We start from the raw sequence: 23,320 nt of genomic DNA, 5'->3' as shown, positions 1-23,320 counted from the left end.
AAGTGAATGGTTACGCATTCGGTCGGCAAAAAAAAAAACATAACGGAAGCGGAAAGAAAATACGTTTGTGTGCATGAGCCCCTACACTCTGACCTGTTTTGCATGAATCCATGCTGGTTATCAGTTATTAGATTATTCAGCACTATATACTTTTGCATATCACCTCTTAGAATCTTAATAATAAAATTAAAGGTATGTGGCTACAATAAGTGATCACACCAAAGAATACACAAATATTCCCTACAGGGAAAAATGCTGGGACAAAATAATTAGTGTTGAGCGAATCGACCTTCGGATCCAAGACCAGAGTTGATTGGCTCGAAACTTCTTTTGAACGCTGTACAGAGATTCGTCTCTGTACATCATCCAAATGTATGGGCTCCAGTGAGGGAAGTTAGTTATCAATGAAGTCTCGCAAGACTTTGGTGAATAACTTCGGGATTTGATTTTTTAACTTTAAAACAGTTATCCGAATCAGTTTCGGTACCGAGATACCAGCCTGTACCAAAGCCGACTTCGAATTCCTGTTTAAAAATAGTTTTAAAGTTTAAAAATTGAATGCCAAAGACTTCGGTGATAACCAATTTCAACTCGCCCAAGCCCATATGGGTCTCTGTACAGCATTAAAACAAAGCTTTGAGCGAATCAACTTCGGATCTCGGATCTGAAGGTTGATTCGCTTATCCCTACAAAAAATAAATGTAGTGACAGATATGCTGAGCAGATAACCGACTGGATAGGTCAGAACCGGGACAGAACTAAACAGAATATAGTCATACAAGCCAAAGCCAATACCAGATGAATCTAAAGCCAAATCAGAAACCGTGACGTCCTGTCAAGTCCAAATCGTCAGGCAAAATGGGAAGTATTCAGAAAATGTTGAGGTCCAAAAATCCAGAGGTCAAAACTTAATAGCAGGGTATATGAAAAGACACCTTAATTACAGGCATTTGTGGCCAGAAGTTGCCTGCTTGAATAGAGCGCTCCCCAGGTCAACTAGAACGTCCTCTAACATGACCTGAGATGTTATGACTGATTACGACACCCCCCCTGATTGGTCGGCAAGTACCCAGACAAAGTATCCCGGCAGGGCAGCCCGTAATGGAACGTGCCTGACGGCATAATACAGTTGAGCCGAGACACAGCAACAAGAAGAGTGAACCTGCCAGCCAGGTAGGCCCGTTACCGTAGAGATGAGGCAGAAATGTCAGCAGCACTGCCCGCCAGCAGGGCACCGGCTATCATCTTTTTGTCCCTGTCACTTTGATATTACTAATGCTATCTTGGCATTACTGAGCCTGAAATGGCTTGAATACAATCCAGGAGACCTCAGAGTGTCCTACATGACTATTCAGGGCAATCTATGCACTTTAAAGTCAGGTAGAATTAATTAGAATGTGCTGAGTCCTAATCAAACTGTTTGAATCTGCCCTGAAACACATTTAAAAACAATGTCCTCATCTATAGTGTTTACTTTTTCTTAGTCACCTCCCTATTCTCCTTTCTGACCCTGTCCCCAACAAACTTCCCATTTACATCGTCCGTATCCCACTCTCTCTCTCTCTTTGCTCAATGTACCACCATTTTTGTAAAACACCCTTCCTTTCCCCCGGATTGTAGTTTAAAGACTCCTCCAGGCATCTAATCATTCATTCACCAGGACACAAATGACATTTTATGTTACTGTAAAATAATTTCACCATGCAAACTTAATAAATCCCCGTCATATCGCTCACATCAGGGGTATAATTGGATCAATAAGCTTGCATGTATTTGTACAAGTCATCTGAGGGTAATATCGATCATGTTTACCACGGGTGCAAATACAATCTGACTAACCTCTGACCATCTAGTGCTGATTTAACACTATTAATGCCAGCATGCTGTCCGATTACACCAAGTGTGAGTACATTTACTTTATTACTGCCATAGTAAAATCAAAAAAGTTCAAAAAGTAATCAGTTTCTTAGGGCTTGTTCACACGACCGTGTGAAGCACGTGCCCATGCTGTTCATTGCTGATCGCAGCATCTGAGATGACCATTGAGGGCTGTCAGAGGTTAATCTGTTAAAAAAATAAAAATACTCACCTTATCCACTTGATCGAGAAAGAGTCCGCCGCAGACATTTTGATTGAAGATCCAGGAAGAAATCTTGCGCGCTGCATGATGACAGACTCATCACTAGGGATGAGCGAAAGGACTTCGGATGAAACACCTGTAGTCGATTCGCATAGAACTTCGTTCTAATACTGTAAGGAGCAGGAGCTCCATACGGTATTAGAATGTATTGGCTCCGGTGAGCTGAAGTCATTGCTTTGCGAAGTCTCGCGAGACTTTGCGCAGTAACTTCATAAATTAATTTGTACTGTAAAAAAAAAATGGAACCTGTTTTGGCACTTGAGCAGCACAGCACATTCTTCAAAAGAACTGTACCGTGCATGAAACGATTACTTACAGTATGGTGCAGGTGTGAGATTACTGGGCCGGGTAAGTGGAGGATTTGAATGCCAAGCCCTGTTTATTGGCCAAGGCCAGGTAAGGCTTCAACAAAATAGTGATGAAGATGGTTGCAGCGATGGGTTAGAGAGTCGTCCCTCAGTGCACTTATTGATTTCAAAGGTTCTTTCTCGCAAATGTAGCAGAGGATGGGAAAAAAAAAAAGGAAGAAAAGCACCATTTTAGTTCCCTCTGCAAGTGCCTACCAAAGATTATGCTTCGCTTAATGGCAAAATCCCCAGTGACAAACTCCCTTTAAATAAATCTTGCTTATTATGCTAGTATTTACAATATATTATGCAATAGAGCTGTAATCTACACCAGCACAGCCTGCATGTCCTCAAAGATCACAGGTTATCTGGATTGCTGCCATGCTCCTAGTCATGTATAAATACAGAGGGACATAGTACAATAGTACAGCCAGAGCTGTGACAACAGGGGCGCAGGATGGCTCTGAACATTGCTTCGACTCTTCTCCTGGCTACAGGACTCACCCTCCTAATTTATCTCATTAAATGGTGGAGTAGAATCAAACAGAAGAACCTACCTCCAGGACCTACACCTCTGCCAGGCTTGGGGAACGTCCTTCAGCTAAGCACCTCAGAACTACCACAGTCTTTTATTAAGGTATGTACACTTACCTTCTATTTTACCCTAAGTAGGACATGGGTCCATATTAATTCCCACCATTAATCTCTTCAGGAAGTCAGGATGATCCAGCAATAGACAAGGGAAGCCTTAGGGAATTAATAATCCCCGCAGATGCTCTTCAAGTCCATCATCATATACAAGATATTTTATTAGAGTATGTATCTGATGCTCAAGATACCATAAACAGCAGCCTATATTCTGCTGATAAATCCAGAGTAAAAGAGGAATTTGATGCCCGGACTGCCGTCCTGTTGTGTTATGAAATCAATCCTGCCTAAAATGGGAGATACCTGATGTTAAGGAAATGATGTGCAGTATATATAAAAAATGTGTACAGAGAAAATTATAACATAGATTTCTCTGTGAAAAATTTAAGGGTCATCTACTTTCGGCAACACAGTTTTGTTAGAAGGATCCCGTGACAGTGAGTAGATGACGGTGTGCCCCCACTGCATGAAGCATCAGCAATCAGCTGTTATGTAAACCCAGCAGCAAATGTTCGATGTGCCTGTAGCACCACCACAGGGGAAATAAAGTATTACATGGTGACCACTGAAAAGAATAAGCTAAATGCAATGCATTGACCTGTTGACTTCTCCAGAGAGGTGTTCTTTGTAGCTGCTCTCCTCTCTAGCTACTGATGGAGAGCAATAAAATGCTACCATTTCCCCTGTATTAACTTTCTGATGGTTCATTACTAACCTGTGCAGAAATCATATCCCAGTCTCATGAGATCCAGAAAGGAAAGCAATTCCTACATAAGTCTCTTAGGTGAGGTCCCGGTGTTCTTGATCCCACTGGACAGGATCATCATTTCTAGTCGTACATCTCCTGTACAGACCCGTAATACTCTAATATGAAAACAGTAACAAGTGTTAAATTTACAATTTTTTCATGTTTTCTATATCTGTCTAGCTGAGTGAGACATATGGACCTGTCTATACCGTCTACATAGCCAATCTTCGGACGATAGTACTGATTGGGTACGATGCTGTGAAGGAAGCATTGGTGGACCGCAGCGATGCTTTTAGTGACAGGGGAGACATAGGAACTGGAGAATTGTTTTCTAAAGATTTTGGTAAGATGATAAAGTAAAAGAATAAAATAAGTTTTTATTTATATCAATGTGAATTATTCTACAGTATATTACTTTACAGAGGTCATACTGTACATCTCTAATGATACCTATAATATTTGACAGATGGGGGGAGGGTCATCACAGTGTATAATGCTGTGAAAGTATACTTCTCTCATAGTAAGTGTGGTATGTGTGAAAGAGGCCTAAATGTAAAACCAGCTGAACCAACCTACTAGTTGAAATGAGCGAAGTTTTGAAAAATTCAATTTGGCAACTTTGCCAAAGTTCACCAAGAAATTTGATTTGTTACAAATTAAATTTCGCGAATCACTATAAATCAGGTATACCCAGACCACTCTGCCTTAGGGTACACAGGGAGCTGCTGTGCTGCGGACAGGTTGCGGCCATGCTGCAGTGAAGAACAGCACGGCCTATTAGCCCACAGCTGACTGTCATTTAATAATGAAGAACACTGTATAGTACTACTTCAATGTTAATGGCTGCAACACCCTTAATGGACGCTTAAACAGGGGCTGTTGCTAGTATGGGGTTTGACTGATTAGGTGGGGGGACAATATGCATATTATTTGACAGTAAACACTGAATATTAATCAGCTCTGGCATACCCACTTCTCCAACCCCAGCGCTCTCCTTCCCTACAAGTGGGAGCACTTCTTCTGCCATCTGCTTTTCCAACTTTACCACATCATCTAATATCGAGAATATGTCATTAGAGAAGTCACGAACATAAAATTTTCCATTCGCGAACGGCAAACGCGAACTTCCGCGAATGTTCGCGAACGGGCAAACCGGGCGAACCGCCATAGACTTCAATAGACAGGCGAATTTTAAAACCCACAGGGACTCTTTCTGGCCACAATAGTGATGGAAAAGTTGTTTCAAGGGGACTAACACCTGGACTGTGGCATGCCGGAGGGGGATCCATGGCAAAACTCCCATGGAAAATTACGTAGTTGACGCAGAGTGTGGTAAGTTGAATTCGCAATGCGATTTATATAACCTGCATTAATCGCATTGCAAATTCAACTTAGAGCTAAGTTCCTAATGGTTGTATTGCTAGAATTGACGAATATAACGAATATAGCACTATATTCTCAATCTTCGTTATATTCTAGCAATACAACCATTAGGAACCCAGCTCTAAGTTGAATTCGCAATGCGATTAATATAACCTGTATTAATCGCATTGCGATTACAACTTAGTCAAATTTGTGACACTGCAGCTTCAGAATGAATCTAAGATGGATGCTGTCCTTGCTTTTTGATAGGAGGTGGGAGGGTCTGGGAGGGAGGCTATGCTGATTGGCTGGAATGTGTCTGCTAACTGTGAGATACAGGGTCAAAGTTTGCTCAATGATGATGTAGAGGGGGCGGACCGAACATCGCATATGTTCACCCGCCGCGGCGAACGCGAACAAGCTATGTTCGCCGGCGAATAGTTCGGGACATCTCTATATGTCATCAGGAATATCCAGCTCCTCCTCTCTCTGCATCTTGCTAACTTTTCGAGGACATGAAGACTTTGAAGGATGATTTCGAAAAGGTAAACCCAGCAAAAGATGAGGATGGTCATTATTAAGACCTGGCCTCCCTAAGAGGTGCAGACTGGATAGTATTGGTTGACATGCCGGCAGTGGAATAATAAAGGCTTCCATATTATTGGTATTGAATTACATATCTTAGTTTATGGCTGATATAGGAATAAGTAAATGGAAAAAATAAATTAAACTTTATAGAATAAGTCTCCCTGCACTCTCTCTGTAGTCTCCCTACACTCCCCCTGCACAGTCCCTGCACTCTCCCTCTCCAATATTGTTCTATTAATCAGTTTCAGCAACACTGTCCTTAGCGCATATCGCTTGCCACGTCTCTCCCTGTGCTCAGCTCACAGGACAATGGTGGAGTCCACTCAGGATGAGGGTTTTATAGGGCTGTGACATCACAGGGAATGGCTATCTGCGGATTTGGCTGACTGCATGGCATTACGGGTGATCTTGTGTTCCCGGGCTTCTTACTTTCACTTTGTAACATATGCAGTCACCATTTTAGGAAAACCTGATTTGTTACCACAAAGAGAGAGAAAATTCGGATTTGTTTCTATTCAAAGTTTTCCTAAACTTCAGACCGAATTCCTTCTCTTCAAATGCTTCACCTCGCTTAATACTACCTACTACTTCTAGTTACTGTAATGGTTCCCACTGTGGATGATAAAATGTTGCTGTTTTTGGATGAAAATGCCTATGATTTTCTAAATCTGGACAACTCATTTAATGAATGTGTCATCAGAAAATTTCCTACTGTTTAAATCAAGTTTTATTTTTGTTTTTAAAGAATTGTTGGCGATTTTGATTTAAAATAAATGTTAAAATGTTGCAGTTTTTGCGCTGGCTTCTAAAGGTGTCTGGTTGGTCAAGAGCCAATAACTTCGTCACGAAGCACATTTTTTTTGTAAGTAGCAGGTACAATGACAAGGAACTGCGAAAGCGCCACCCCCGTCATTGTACCCCTTAGATGCCGCGTTCATACATGATCGCGGCATCTGAGTGTAAAATTAACTAAAAAAAAATTTAATCAAACTAACCAACTCCATCCGTTTGCAACGGGCCAGCCGCCGCCATCTTGTTTATAGATCTCGGCAGAAATCCTGTGCGGCGCGAGATTACGTCATCACGCCAGCCAGCAGGATGATGTAATCTAGCGCTGCATGAGATTTCAGCCGAGATCTTGAAGCAAGATAGAGGCTGGCGGCCCATCGCGAGCAAATGGAGGAGGTAAGTTTGCATTTTTTAGTTTTTCACACTATTTCAGGTTAAATCGATTCGCTGACACGAAGCACAAAGAAATTCTTCTGCTAGGCGAATGAAATTCATCCTGAAATTTGAATCGAATTCCACTTCGTGGGTTCGATTCACTCATTTCTAGTGTTTATGTGTTGTCAATGGGGATAGAGGAGAACAACGCTTCTATACACCTCTTATGCAGTTTATCTCCAGGAAGAAAAGCTTGAGTGAAAAATGAATTTGCCTGACCCTTCTACCGTATATAGAGTCCTGATCAAAAGTTTAAGACCACTTGAAAAATGGCAAAAAAAATCATATTTAGCATGACTGGATCCTAACAAGGTTCCAAGTAGAGCTTCAACATGCAACAAGAAGAAATGGGAGTGAGACAAAACATTTTTTGAGCATTCAATTTTATGAAAACAACGAATAAACTGAAACAGGCTGTTTTTCAGCTGATCAAAAGTTTAGGACCACATGCCTTTAAAAGGCCAAATCTGTGCAAAGATGTGGATTCATTGTCATTTTATGTCAGGTAGTCACACGTTGTGATGGCAAAGGGAAAAAAACTCTCCCTTTTTGAACGTGGTCGGGTTGTTGAACTGCATAAGCAGGGTTTCTCACAGCGCACCATCGCTGCTGAGGTGAAACGCAGTAAGACAGTCATTTGGAATATCTTAAATGATCCTGAGGGTTATGGAACAGAAAGGTCAAGTGGAAGACCCAAAAAAATGTCATCAGTACTGAGCTGGAGGATCCAATTGGCTGTCCGTCAAGACACTAGACGATCCTCGACCCAAATTAAGACCCTTACTAGTGCTGACTGCAGCCCCATAACCATCAGACGGCATCTGAGACTGAAGGGCTTCAAAAACAAAAACGTCTTCAAAGACCTCGTCTCCTTGAACGCCACAGAACTGCTCGTTTGGACTTTGCAAGAGAGCACAAAACATGGGACATTCAAAAGGTGGAAGAAAGTTTTATTCTCTGATGAGAAAAAATTTAACCTTGATGGTCCTGATGATTTCCAACATTACTGGCATGACAAGCAGATCCCACCTGAGATGTTTTCTACGCGCCACAGTGGAGGGGGCACCATAATGGTCTGGGGTGCTTTTTCCTTCAGCGGAACAATGGAGCTTCAGGAAGTGCAGGGGCGTCAAACGGCCGCTGGCTATATCCAGATGTTGCAGAGAGCATTCCTCATGACTGAGGGCCCTCGTCTGTGTGGTAACGACTGGGTTTTTCAACAGGACACCGCTACAGTACACAATGCCCGCAGGACAAGGGACTTCTTCCGGGAGAATAACATCACTCTTTTGGGCCATCCTGCATGTTCCCCTGATCTAAATCCAATTGAGAACCTTTGGGGATGGATGGCAAGGGAAGTTTACAAAAATGGACAACAGTTCCAGACAGTAGATGGCCTTCGTGCGGCCGTCTTTACCACTTGGAGAAATGTTCCTACTCACCTCATGGAAACGCTTGCAGCAAGCATGCCAAAACTATTTTTTTAAGTGATAAACAATAACGGCGGAGCTACTCATTACTGAGTTCATGTTTGGAAGTTGGATTTTTGTTTTGGGGGGGTTTAGTTTTTTTTGGAGGTGTGGTTCTAAACTTTTGATCAGCTGAAAAACAGCCTGTTTCAGTTTATTCGTTGTTTTCATTAAATTGAATTCTCAAAAAATGTTTTATCTTCCATTTCTTCTTGTTGCATGTTGAAGCTGTACTTGGAACCTTGTTAAGATCCAGCCATGCTAAATATGATTTTTTTGCCATTTTTCAAGTGGTCTTAAACTTTTGATCAGGACTGTATGTAATCTTAGTCTGGAACCCTCTATACACATAATACTGTTGGCTGCACCCTTTGAAAAAGGGCCATTTGTCCATTATTACTCTTAGAAATGTATGGTTCCTAAGCCTTATGATAAACTGACACTTCATCTTTCATAGAGATCACTTTCCAGTAGTCATTTACTACTGTAATCAAAGGCAGGATTACAAAGACAGATAACACCTATATACAGATAACACAGTATCCAATAGTCACAATCGGTGACTTTAAAGCTCATGAACTTCCATCTTTGTACAGTGACCACTGCACAGAGCATGCTGAGAAAATGTTCCCATAGACGACAATAAACATGTCTTATGTATTGACTCTGCAGACTATATGACTGCTGTAAAGCATGTCTCTAAATGTTGTTAAAAGCAGTTCAGGCAAGATGGCCGCATCATAATCATGTACAATAAATTAAATAAATCTACCATCAGAAAACAAGAACAGATTATTAAAAAAAATGAGAATCTGCTTCAGTATTTGGTTTTATTTGGTAAAAAATATAGTATATTCCCTTTAATTTTTATTTTTTTACTTATAGGGGTCATTGCAAGCAGTGGGGAAAGGTGGAAAATTCTTCGTCGTTTTTCTCTGACAACGTTGAGAAATTTTGGAATGGGAAAGAGGAGCATTGAAGAAAGAATCCAAGAAGAAGCCCGGTGTCTTGCTGAAAAATTTATGAAGGATAAAGGTGGGTAAAGTTCCAAAGATATCTGTCTCCTACACTCAGGCCATACATATTAGGCCTCCTGCAAAACCGCAGAACCGCAAAATAGGGATACCTTCCGTGTGCAATCTGAATTTTTCTCAGTCCTATAAATTGAAATAGCTATTCCTGTCCGCAAAAACAGACAATAGGACACGTTCTAAAATTTGTAGGACATATATACGAATGCGGACAGCACATGGGTGATTTTTTATTTTTTTTGAGGACCCATGGAAATGACAGGTCTATGTGCACAAGACACACCATGAGTGTACAATAGGTGTGGGCCCTACCTTTGGGATATGCTTCTATCTCCAGTACAGGACATGGTCGTGCCCAGATTGGAGTGGAGAAGAGGCTGAGCATGCACAGCTCTCTGCCAACAACTCAGTGGTACTGTACTTTCAAAAATAGCTGAGCAGATGGACTTGGCTACTTTTGGAAGTGCTATTAAAATGAACGGAGAGAGCAACACAAGCACAAATACCTCTCCATTCCCAAATCGAGGCAACAGGGCCCCTTTCTGTAGACAGACGGGACCCATACCTATCTGATATTTATAGGATAATAGGATAGATAAGAGTACCCATTTAAAGCAGTAATTTACCACTTTTCTTTATTTTTTCCTAACAGATGCTCCAATTGACCCAACATATATATTACGAGCTGCTGTTTCTAATGTCATTTGCTCCGTTGTGTTTGGTGAAAGATTTGACTATGAAGATGAAAAGTTTTTGACTCTTATATTATATCTTCACAATCTTCTCCAGTTGTTAAACACCCGTTCAGGGCAGGTAAATGTTACAAACTGTCTAACAGGTATATGGGTGCAATGTAATTACCCAGAATTTACACTCTGGAAATGTCTGCCTACCATCTGTCCATTTCATATTTCCAGGCACAGCAACCTGCTAACCTCTTTGGGGAAAGTATAGTAATGCACAATGGATGGACCTATGACTGAATGTCATTGTTTGGACGCCTTTGCTTAGATCAGGGGTGATCACAGTCTTGGTTCAAAATTAAAACAGAACATCAAAATAAAGCTAGTTTCACACTTGTGGCAGGGAACTCCGGCAGACTGTTCCGGTAGAGAACAGCCTGCCAGAGTTCTCCAGATCCTGCATTGCTGGACACTACCGCTTTCCCACCAGACCCCATTGACTATAATGATTCAACTTCTACCCGGTAAATATGCTGATAATCAGACAAAAACCACTGTGTGCTGAGTGCTGTGGCATTGCCTTCTGGACCTGTCAGTCAGATAACCCGGCCGCAGGTGTAAAAGAAGCCTAAGGAATCTTTGCAGTGTTCTGGTTCTGATCAATGGTCAGGTAGGTTGATACACTGCTCCAAATTAAATAGATACGTGCATGCACGGCGAGAGAAATAACACTGACACTCTATATAAGGTCAAAGCATAACTCGAATGGGGGCTTCACATTATATACCCTCCATATTAGTGGGAGGAGTGGGCTCACATGATTGGTCTTTTAGCAAGAAGGAATGTAAACAGGAAATAAGTTTAAGGCATATGTATGATAGACTCAGAGGAATTCCTGACAGTTTCAAGTTTTTGCTGCAAATAGTTTCAATCATAGAATGCATACTGGGGGTTGTCTCTCGGACAGACACCATTTTGTAAGTGCCAAGCAAGTGTCCATTATATTCCATAACAGTCCCCCCTTGGATTCTTGATTGTAGAACTTTCCCTGCCTAGTGAACCCCTGGGAATACCATTCACAATCCTCTTCACCCACAGTGGCGACAACCTACCCCTTTTTGGGTAGACTCCAGGTTAATCGGACTTATGATAGTACCCTGGGATTCATCTTTCCCTATCTCGGTATGACATCGTAATTGGTGGGGGAACTTGTGTTGAATTCTTTGGTTTCCATTTCTTCTTCACCATATAGCAGCATGATGGGCTGTTCAGTAGTTCAAGTCCCAATTTTTTCACATATGTTTTGGACACAGGGTACAATGCAACATAACACTACTGACATTAATACTAGCATCAAGACTATCACCATACCAATCTGGGTGAGAACGGCACATATTTTTGAACCGTCCGAAGTACTCATCCCATGGGTCTGTTATCCCTGGGTTACGTTTTAATTCCTCTGACAGGTTAGTAAGCTTGTTTATTGCTTCAGTTACCTTCCCTTTGGGGCCAGTGTTATATGGGATGTAGGTGCAGCAAGTTTCCCCAATCATTTTACAAACTCCCCCAGTCTCAGCTAGGATCATATCTAGGGCGATCCTGTTCTGAAAGGCCACAGCAGAAGTAGCCTCTAACTGTTCTGCAATTCCTTTTAGGGCATCACGAGTGTAGTTTACAAATCTTTGCTGATTATAATATATGTCGTTTATCCAGTCTACGTTCTTGTTGATTGTCACTATTGGGAGTATGGATTCAAATCTAGCTGCCACCTGATCTCTGGCCTTAAACTCGTTGGGGACCCCCCTTGGGACTCCTATTGCGTCTATATACACATGTGGGTCAAAGCTCCCCTGTGGGGAGGCCTCCCTTTTTGACCTCCCTGAATAGGTTTTTTGAGTATACCCTCTAACTGTTGGGTCATCTTCTAGTATGTGAAGGGGCATTATGGCTTTCGCTAGGGCGCATTCACCGGACCAATTGCCTTCTAACCTAGTTCTTATTTTTCCGTCTCCACAGATCCAATAGATGTCCCCCAAAGATACCCTCTGATTCTGTGTTTCAGTGGACAGGTTGCTGTAGGATGAGCAGTACCCTTCTGTGAAGTTGCCCAAGAATCTCTGACTGCCAGGGTTGAAGTAACAGGTGTAGTTACCGGGGTATATGGTTATGCCTTCACCTGGTTTGGGGGTTTTTACTACCAGGGGGTATTTTTCTTTCCACTTTTCACAGGCAGAGTCATTCACGCTAGTGTTGGTATATAGGCTGAGGAAGCAGCTTTCAGTCTCAGGAGGCAGATGTGTGTGTCAGCATTGTATTTCATCCATTCTAATCACAGGTTGGTGTCAGAAAATCCTGCCTCGGCAGCCATAGTATCTTCAAAGGTGGGGTCTGCTATGGCTGTCATCTGCCGAAGGGAGGTAGTGTAGGGTTTGGACGGACCCTTCTCTATCTTTGCGAGATTATGTAGGTCTTTCAGGTGGAACATGCCCATGCCCCCAGCAGTTACCACCCCCATCCAGGTGCCTATAAGGTATGTCCCTGCGTCATTGAGGCTGGGGTTTTCTATTGTGAGGGTAAGTGGCATGTTGGAGCCTGTCTGTCCATTTGGGTGGCATCTTCCACTCTTAAACAGTGTCATGCGGGTAAGCAAGGATTTACCCATTTTGTCTTTTTTGTCTCAGGCACTCTGAGGTCTGTATCCCCATGGTTCACCCGTGTTCCAACCAACTGCTCCCCACGAGTTACACTGTTCCCCATACTGGTTATCAGTGACACCGATGTATGTGGATCTATGGCTGCCAGTCTGGTACATGCTACATTGCCATGCTGGTGTTGGGCACAATACTAGACTGCAGTAATCGAATTTGAAGGTAGCCACGTGCGTACTGGAGGAATTAAACCAGAAAGTGGTCAATATGTAGCCATCCTTTTCTTTTTGTTGGGTGATGGCCACTTATCCTCCTGTCTTTGGAAGATTCTGTGTATATGTGACCGTGTAGGTGTAGACAAAAAGTAGCAGAGTGATAACTGTTGCAAAAGGAATCATGCAGATTCAGCGGTGGTTCCCTCGGTATCTGGAGCTGACACTCGTATTCTTTTGCAGTGTGATGCATGGATTCAGTTAGGTCTCCCCTCGAGTTTTACAGAAGTTAGGGTGGTCAGCAGCACTTGGTATGGTCCCTTGTATCGTGGTTCGAGGGTGCTTCTGATATGCTTCTTGACCACCACCCACTCTCCAGGTTTCAGAATGTGGCTTCCTTCTAGGGAGTAAGGATCTGGAATGGAAGAGAAAACTTGTGCATGTATGTTAGACAATTTGGCAACAGATTCATAATGCATTTGTAACTGTTGCAGGAAATACTGTCCCATTCTTGGCCCTGTCCCAAATAGGATCTCGTATGGTGTCCGTTTGTGTGGAGGCCTTAGTGTGTGCCTAACGGAAAAGAGTGCTATAGGCAAGCACTGAACCCAATTGAGCCCTGTCTCCCTGGTCATCTTCAACATTTTTGACACCCCATTCAATCTTTCAACTTTGCCGCTGCTTTGGGGCCTGTAGGGGGTGTGATACGCCAGGTGCGACCTTACCATTTCCTAGACTTCTTGGGTTAATCTGGCAGTGAATGCTGGGCCCTGATAACTCTCAATGACCTCAGGTACTCCGAACCTACAGACAAGCTCCTGCATCAGTTTTTTAGCAGTGGTAGTTGCTGTCTGATTTCGGACGGGCTAGGGCATTTCCTCTGGCCTCAGGATTGTCACTTCCTGTATGGGCCATTACCTTGATCACTGCCACTTGAGTGGGCAGGAGTACTGCTGCCATTAGGGCTACTACTGCTGAGGCATTTTTGATTGGGGTTCCTGCGGCTGTGATGTAATCCTGTGCCTTCCATATTAGTCCAAAGTCATGAACCACTCCAAAGGCATATCTGGAATCCGTGTAGATATTAGCGGTGGAATCTTTTGCCATGAGGCAGGCTTCAGTGAGGACAATAAGTTTAGCCTCCTGTGCTGACTGGTCTGGGCGCAATTGTTCTGCACACAGCACTTCATGCTCACTAGTGACTGCCATGCCTGTATGGAATTTCCCTTTGTCATCGGCGTACCTTGAGCTGTCCACAAAGAGAATCCAATGAGGGTTTGTCAGAGGAGTGTCTTGGACCGATGGTGGTGTTCCTACTTCAGCTTCCATCATTGTGAAGCAATCATGATCCTGTTCCTGGTAAAGAGAGTCAGTTGAGGTCCATAGTTCTTCTTCCTGAAGATCTTCTTCAGCATGCAGATCAATAATATCTTCAAAAGCTTCTCCTGAATATCTAGTATACTTCCCCCTTGGATGAGGAAGGAGTGCAGCAGGGTTAAGGATGTGACATTTCTGAATGGTGACATTATTTTGCAGAAGCAGACTACACTGCAGCCGGAGGTGGCGTTGTGCAGTGAGGTGTTTGGGTTGTGTCTGCTGGAGGATGGCAGAGATGTCATGCGGAGCCAAAATAGGAAGTTGGTGCCCAAGCACAACATCAGATGTGACGTCAAGAAGAGAGCTGGCAGCATGGACAGCTCTGACACAGGAAGGGGCAGCTCTGGCTACAGGGTCAAGGTGCTTAGAGTAGTAGCCCAGCGGTCTGTTGCGTCCACCATGAGTTTGGGTAAGAACTCCAGTAGCGTGACCTTGACGTTCCATGACATACAGCCTGAAGGGAAGGCTGTAGTTAGGAATCCCAAGGGCCAGAGCAGTTGCAATTGCTGTCTTCAACTTGTCAAAGGACTCATTAGCCTCCCTTGTTAACTGGAATGGAGAGGTTGCATTCCGGGGAATAAGTCATATAGGCGCTGCATCCGCACTGAGGCATCGGGGATCCAGGGTCGGCAGTAGGAAATGAGGCCTAAGAATGTCTGCAATTGGTGTGGAGTGTCTGGTATCCGTATGTTTGAAACCGCCTTTTTCCTGGAATCCATCAAGTGTTTACAACCTTGGGCAATACAGTGTCCAAGAAAGACTACCTTGGGTAAACACAATTGAAGTTTGGTTTGAGATACTTTGCAGCCCGATTTGGCCAGGAACTGTAGGAGAGAGATTGAGCTGGACAGACATTCCTGAAAGCTTGAAGCACAAAGAAGGGGGTCATCCACGTATTGTAGGAGTTCGACCTTCTGGTTGTCTGCCTGCCATGGTTGGAGCACAGAGGACATGGCTTTGCTAAAGCATGAGGGGCTATTCTGTGCTCCCTGAGGCATCACAGTCCAAGTGTATTGCTTGCCTGCATGTGTGAATGCGAAGAGATATCGACAATCTTCTTTTAGAGGAACAGAGAAGAAGGCGTTAGCCAGATCAATCACAGTGAAGGTATTGGCAACCGGTGGAATTCCAGACAGCAGGGTGTGTGGATTAGGTACAACAGGGGTTTCTAATACAGTTGCTTCATTGACTGCTCTCAAGTCTTGTACTATCCTGTATGTCGGGGATTTTCCTCTCTCTGGCTTTTTCCGTACCGGGTACAGGGGCGTGTTGCATGGAGAGGTGGCATCCACTAATGCTCCATTTTGCAACAGGGCATGTACCTGCTGCGTAATGGCATCCTGCTGTTGCATTGAAAGCAGGTATTGGGCCTTGTAAGGCAGCATGTTAGGGTCTTTTAGTAAAACCGAGACGGGAGGGACATTCAGGTGTCGTATGTCTTGGGGCCCCTTAGCCCAAAGGTATTCTGGGATATGTCTTTGTTTGGTGGAGTTACAATGTCATCACTGATTGTTCTGAGGGCCATTAGGAGGCAACTTTCCTCGGGGCACAGGGTTGTCCCAAGGAGTACTGTTCCATCTTGCTGAAATTGTATGTCGGCCCTTATTTTCTGGAGGAAATCCGCCCCCAGATGAATAAAGGAACAAGTCGGGCTAACAACGAACTGGGTCATGATGCCGCTGGGTAAGCGCAGCTGTGGTGAGGTGATGGAAAGGGATTTTGTGATTGGGTTGTGTTGCACAACCCCCTCTAACCCTGAACACGGTAGTTGAATGTTCGTGAGCCAGGGTGGGAGGGCGGCGGTTTCACAGAGAACGCTGCGGGCTGCACCAGTGTCTACAAGAAATGACAATCTTTCTCCAGCTACATCGAGTGTCACTCGAGGGGCGGGACCAGCAGGAGGGGTGTGAACCGCCATGTAGGTGTTATCCCCTCCCGGCACTGGCTTGCGGGTGTCCTATTGGTTGTTGGGTGGGGGCGGTGGCATGCTTTCCTGCTGCTGCTGTTGCTGCCACCATTGCTGATAGGAGGGCCAGAGGTGTTGACTGCGACAGTTCCTTTTTATATGTCCCGGTTTTCCACACCCATAGCAGGTACGTGTGGGGGGGTCGGTATTAAGGTAGAAGCGCGTATGCCAACTTACCACAAAACATAGCCATTAATGAATAATATCTAAGTTTGCACGCCTGCGTAGTACACAAAAAGATAGTGTTCCGGAAAAAGTGTCTAAGTCCGCGCGCGAATGTACGTGATGTATCACAAGGTCATGGATCGGGAGCATAAGAAAATATCTATAAATTTGCACGCATGCGCGAATGTATATATAAGACATTGCGGGAGTAGAAACGGGAGGAATTAGAAAACTTCTACAAGTCCGCGCGCATGTGCGAGGCTACATGACACATCGCAAGATGATGACACATTTAGCTCTGACGATTATGAACCTATTAGAAGAACAAGGCGTGGCACTAAGTAAGAAATATATGACGATCTGGCATATCATTGGTAGTTGAAAACATGTGATAAAATACGAATCTTTAAGAGATGGTCTCCGCCCCAACACTCCCCCGAAGACGCTGGGTGTCCAGCAAAACATGTCGGGATGCAGGGTGTATGAGTGTCAATTTTAACTCAGAGGCAGTGAGGGAGCTCGACAATAGGAGTGAATGTATAGCTATATAGGCGACAAGAGATTACTGCTATAAGCAAATACAGGCCATAAATAATAGTGGCAACAAACAGCAGCTGTGAAACAACAGTGATTATATTGATCAATAAGACAGAGCTGCCCACACCACTGATAGTTTTAATTTGTCTATGTATACTATGGATAGTGATAAGTGATTTTAAAAGTAAATAAATAAAAGTAAACTTTTAGTCAACTTAAACAGTACAGTCGTGGCCAAAAGTTTTGAGAATTACATAAATATTGGAAATTGGAAAAGTTGCTGCTTAAGTTTTTATAATAGCAATTTGCATATACTCCAGAATGTTATGAAGAGTGATCAGATGAATTGCATAGTCCTTCTTTGCCATGAAAATTAACTTAATCCCAAAAAAAACTTTCCACTGCATTTCATTGCTGTCATTAAAGGACCTGCTGAGATCATTTCAGTAATCGTCTTGTTAACTCAGGTGAGAATGTTGACGAGCACAAGGCTGGAGATCATTATGTCAGGCTGATTGGGTTAAAATGGCAGACTTGACATGTTAAAAGGAGGGTGATGCTTGAAATCATTGTTCTTCCATTGTTAACCATGGTGACCTGCAAAGAAACGCATGCAGCCATCATGGCATTGCATAAAAATGGCTTCACAGGCAAGGATATTGTGGCTACTAAGATTGCACCTCAATCAACAATTTATAGGATCATCAAGAACTTCAAGGAAAGAGGTTCAATTCTTGTTAAGAAGGCTTCAGGGCGTCCAAGAAAGTCCAGCAAGCGCTAGGATCATCTCCTAAAGAGGATTCAGCTGCAAGATCGGAGTGCCACCAGTGCAGAGCTTGCTCAGGAATGGCAGCAGGCAGGTGTGAGCGCATCTGCACGCACAGTGAGACTTTTGGAAGATGGCCTGGTGTCAAAAAGGGCAGCAAAGAAGCCACTTCTCTCCAAAAAAAACATCATGGACAGATTGATCTTCTGCAGAAAGTATGGTGAATGGACTGCTGAGGACTGGGGCAAAGTCATATTCTCCGATGAAGCCTCTTTCCGATTGTTTGGGGCATCTGGAAAAAGGCTTGTCCGGAGAAGAAAAGGTGAGCGCTACCATCAGTCCTGTGTCATGCCAACAGTAAAGCATCCTGAGACCATTCATGTGTGGGGTTGCTTCTCATCCAAGGGAGTGGGCTCACTCACAATTTTGCCCAAAAACACAGCCATGAATAAAGAATGGTACCAAAACACCCTCCAACAGCAACTTCTTCCAACAATCCAACAACAGTTTGGTGAAGAACAATGCATTTTCCAGCACGATGGAGCACCGTGCCATAAGGCAAAAGTGATAACTAAGTGGCTCGGGGACCAAAACGTTGACATTTTGGGTCCATGGCCTGGAAACTCCCCAGATCTTAATCCCATTGAGAACTTGTGGTCAATCCTCACGAGGCGGGTGGACAAACAAAAACCCACTAATTCTGACAAACTCCAAGAAGTGATTATGAAAGAATGGGTTGCTATCAGTCAGGAATTGGCCCAGAAGTTGATTGAGAGCATGCCCAGTCAAATTGCAGAGGTCCTGAAAAAGAAGGGCCAACACTGCAAATACTGACTCTTTGCATAAATGTCATGTAATTGGCGATAAAAGCCTTTGAAACGTATGAAGGGCGTGTAATTATATTTCACTACATAACAGAAACAACTGAAACAAAGATCTAAAAGCAGTTTAGCAGCAAACTTTGTGAAAACTAATATTTGTGTCATTCTCAAAACTTTTGGCCACGACTGTACATGATCCAAAGACGTATTTAGGTCCAGTTGGACCATCAATTAGCTTGCTAAAATAGTAAATGTTGACATGTACTGTGAGGTCAATTGATATATAGTTGGGGGGCGGTCCCCACTCTCCTCCCCTGACATGACGGCAATCACAGCGCCCTGGTTCTCTTGTTGTTCCTTTCAAGTCCTTTGGCAACTTGTTTGAGTATGTCTATGGGTAAAGTCTTCCACTCGGGGAGACATGTGGTTAGTGCTTTGTTGATGTCCGGTCTCAGACCCTCAACAAAGGAACGTGATAGAAGCCTCATGTGTATGGGCTCGTTCACGCTGAACCCCATGTCCCTATAATTTTGTTTCACTCTCTGCACAAATTTTTCCACTGATTCCATCCTGTCCTGAGTCATGTCTTGCAGCATGGATGACTGGTCAGCTAACTTGTCCTTCCACCATTTTTCCAGTCTTGTTATGAAGTCATACCCCGATCCCGAGGTACGGTCATCATATCCGCCTTCTGGCTTCTTGAGTTTATCCAGAATGAGGGCAGAGTATTCTCCAGTTTTGTTCTCTACTATACTTTGTAGATCTGACCATGTACACCCATATGTCTTGTATATTTTATCTAATTTACGGCAAAATGGCATGGGGTGGGTCTCAGGGTCCGGCAACTGACTGACAATTGAATACAGCTGATTTGGTGTGAATGACACATATCCTCCTCCTCCTTCTTCCCAACCATCACTTGAACAACCTGCTGTGGCAGACTGAATGTGCCATTAGGATTTATCATGGGATAGAGTGCTTGAACTTGTGGGCTTACAGGCAGGACGGAGGGATCTGGGTTACCGGGGGTCAACAGTCCAGCCGTTGGCGTCGGCTGGGAATATGACGGTGTCTCATTCAGAGCAGTGGGTAGGAGGTGCCAGGGAACTACAGGAATGTGGCTATGTGGGCGTGAAGAACCACATGCGAGGCACGTAACAGAGGAGGGAGGATTCTGTTGCCTACATACGGCACAGGTCTACCCCCCCTTTTTCTTGATGACACAATTATTATAAGGTGGCTGCCCAGGCATACAGTAATATCTTCCTGTCTTTTCATTATATGTCTGTTCTCCCCGTCCGTTCAAATTCTTTGCTGCAGTCAAGCCACACCTCCACTACACTTACTATCTTTTCATCAGTAAGTTCTTTGCTTCTCATTTAACAATGCTCTCCATGTATCAACACAAAGAGTGCCACCTTTACACATCTCATAATGTTTCTCCAACCTGGGTAAACACTTTATGAAGCATTTCCCTCTCTTGTCCGCCAGGTACTGCTCTGGTAAGCAGCATCCCTTCGGGACACTTTCAACATTTCCCATAATGTAATATCTCCTGGAGCAGTTTAGTCCGTAACCTGTGCTTGCACCCTGTGTTCCTGAACTACCTAAGTTAATCTTTGAGTCAGACACTTAGTACACCTTTGGACCGGTTCTGACCGCCTCCTCCCCTTCTACTATCCGGACAGACACCTCTGGCTGTACCGCGATGTAGGCAAATGAGGTAGGCTTCCTTATTTTGTAACTCTGTAGTTTATACACAGGTGCTCAAGGTCATAACTACGCCAGAACAACACATAAAACACAGTGCATCAAAATCTCATCAATTACTGTGGGGTTCTTAATTGCGTGCCCTCAAAGGTGCCCCAACTGCTGCCGCACCCCTTCCTCAGGCAGATGACAAGAGGCTACACCAGAGGACACAGTATAGGCAAGATTACTCTGTTTTCTTACCTCATATCACGGGTAGCAATCCTGGTGTTCGTTGGTGCGCCCCTCCTACGTCTGATCTCTGGGGGAACAGGAACAGGGGGGTCCAACCTTCGAGCCCCTAGCTGGGCGCCAAAATGTTCTGGTTCTGATTAATGGTCAGGTAGGTTGATACACTGCTCCAAATTAGATAGATAGATAGATACGCGCATGCACAGCAAGAGAAATTACACTGACACTCTATATAAGGTCAAAGCATAGCTCTAATTTATTAGGTGGGGGCTTCACATTTTATACCCTCCATATTAGTGGGAGCAGCTGGCTCACATGATTGGTCTTTTAGCAAGAAGGAATGTAAACAGACATATGTATGATAGACTCAGAGGAATTCCTGACAGTTTCAAGTTTTTGCTGCAAACAGTTTCAATCATAGAATGCATACTGGGGGTTGTCTCTCAGACAGACACCATTTTGTAAGTGCCAAGCAAGTGTCCGTATGTCTGTGAAGGTTCTCATTTATACAGGTCATGGTATATCTGTAAAGAATAAATCAAGGCAACTGGACTTACTGTAGATTTCTTGAAAATGTTTCACTCGTTCTTCCAACGAGCTCTCTTAATTCTGGGTGACTGTACAAGAATTCTCTAGGAATAAATATGTAACTGAATCAACATCTGGTAATTATATCCAGCATGGGGTCAGAGGTCATTATACTCAGCATGGGGTCAAAGGTGTTGATTCTATTATCCTAATTGGAGTCAGACAATCACCTACTGACTCCAATTAGGATAATGAAGGTTAACATATGCTTTAACGCTATCCTGGGGCATCGATTTTCCATTTTTTGCATTTTTGTTTTTCGCTCAATGCCTCCCCAGAGCCATAATTTTTTATAGCCTTATGAGGGTACATTTTTTGCAAGACAATCTGTAGTTTTTGATAATACTATTTTTGCGTGTGTACCATGGATATTAGCTGGAGTTTCAAACAGCAGGCCTCTGGCGGCTCTGGCTCTCGCTCCGCAGCTGATGCCATCTTTAAAGACCTGACATCCATCATTCATATACGGTGGATGTAGAGAAGAATTTAAAGTCAAGTTTAAAGGGAGTCTTTCACTAGGAAATTCACTGATAAACAACGCACATATCCTTGTAGGCCTAGCTCAGCTGAATGCAATGATATCTTTCACTTGGCGATCTGTTGCTTCATTCTGGAGAAAAATGTGCAAATGAGTATTTAAGTGCCCCAAAGGTGGGCCCAAGCCTCTCTCAGCTGAGCTAGTCCTACAAGACGTATGTCGATCTGTCGATTTGCTGGTGACAGACTTAATTTATAATGTCAATTTATATACTAACACATTTAAATATGACACGGAACTAACAAAATAATACTGATGCTACGTTTTTTTTCTGTTACTTGATTTCTCAATTAGCTCTATACCACATTCCCCTCCGTAATGCCCTACATTCCTGGTCCTCACCAGAAGATCTTCAAAATTGTCAAAAACATGAAACAGTTTATAAAGGATATGGTGAAAAGCCACCGAGCCACCCTGGATGAAAACTGCCCTCGTGACTTCATAGACTGCTTCCTCATGAAGATGGAAGAGGTAACATATTTATAGGGTTCCACAGCAGCAAAAATTTAAATATCTTCGAAAAAAAGATGTCTAAAGCATTCATTCTATTGGTTGCCATGGGCAACACTGCACTTTTTATTTACTCCAAGTCCTAATGTATTAAATCAGCGACGAGTGTGTGGGGATTTGATAATATTTGAAAATTAAAATAACAGCAAATTATATTTTTTTAAAGAAAATAGGAATCCAAAATTGGTAATAATTGATCATTAAAATAATGATGGAATTCTTTTTTTTTTTAAGGAAAAAAAGAATCCAGACACCGAATTTCATGATGAGAACCTAGAGGGGACAATATTAGATTTATTCTTTGCTGGAACAGAGACTACAAGTTTGACATTGAGATATTGTTTTATTATACTCTTGAAACATCCGGAAATACAAGGTGATTAGTGTGATGTATTTTTATTTAAATAATACAGTACACATACATTTGTGTGGCTATAGAAGTAATGCTGCTTTCACATCTGCGTTTTTGTTTCCAGTTTTGAGATACGGCAGAGGATCTCAAAACCAAGGGAAAACGCATCCGTTTGAAAAATACAACCAGCTGCATCCGTTCAGAATGGGTCCGGTTGCATTATTTTGAAAATGAACATGCCGGGTTTGGCATCAAATACTATTGTAAGTCAATGGGCGCCAGATTCGGTTGTTCGTGTCTGAAAAAACGGATATGGCACCATTGACTTAGGCCTCATGCACACGACCGTAGTTCTGGTCCGCATCCGAGCCGCAGTTTTTTAAATACTATTGTAAGTCAATGGGCGCAGGATTCGGTTGTTCGTGTCTGCAAAAAATTGATTTTATGCCAAATCTGGTATGTTTAGTTTCCCATGCAAAACACAAAAACACTGCTTGCGATTGCACGGCTCCCCGTCATTGTACCCCTCAGATGCCGCGTTTATACATGATCGCAGAATCTGATATTAATAACACAGTGTAAAATGTAAAAAAAAAATAATACTTACCTGATCCATTTTCTCACAATGGGCAGGCTGCCACCATCTTGCTTAAAGATCT

General features: G+C 43.2%; 1 protein-coding gene across 1 annotated transcript in view; it reads left to right on the top strand.

Moving 5' to 3' along the window:
• The first annotated feature begins 2,899 nt into the window (after positions 1–2,899).
• LOC121009409 (cytochrome P450 2G1-like) overlaps positions 2,900–23,320 on the top strand; it is a 33,418-nt gene continuing 12,997 nt past the window's right edge. The window contains exons 1-6 of the mRNA XM_040442517.1: positions 2,900–3,124; positions 4,064–4,226; positions 9,412–9,561; positions 10,210–10,370; positions 22,094–22,270; positions 22,544–22,685. Of these exons, the coding sequence (XP_040298451.1) occupies positions 2,945–3,124; positions 4,064–4,226; positions 9,412–9,561; positions 10,210–10,370; positions 22,094–22,270; positions 22,544–22,685 (973 nt within the window). The 5' untranslated portion in view covers positions 2,900–2,944. The remainder of the gene's footprint in view (positions 3,125–4,063; positions 4,227–9,411; positions 9,562–10,209; positions 10,371–22,093; positions 22,271–22,543; positions 22,686–23,320) is intronic.

Source organism: Bufo bufo, chromosome 8 (genome assembly GCF_905171765.1).
Source record: "Bufo bufo chromosome 8, aBufBuf1.1, whole genome shotgun sequence".
Lineage (NCBI taxonomy): Eukaryota > Metazoa > Chordata > Amphibia > Anura > Bufonidae > Bufo > Bufo bufo.
The sequence above is the reverse complement of the archived record's forward strand: the minus strand, read 5'-3'. Positions and strand labels throughout refer to the sequence as shown.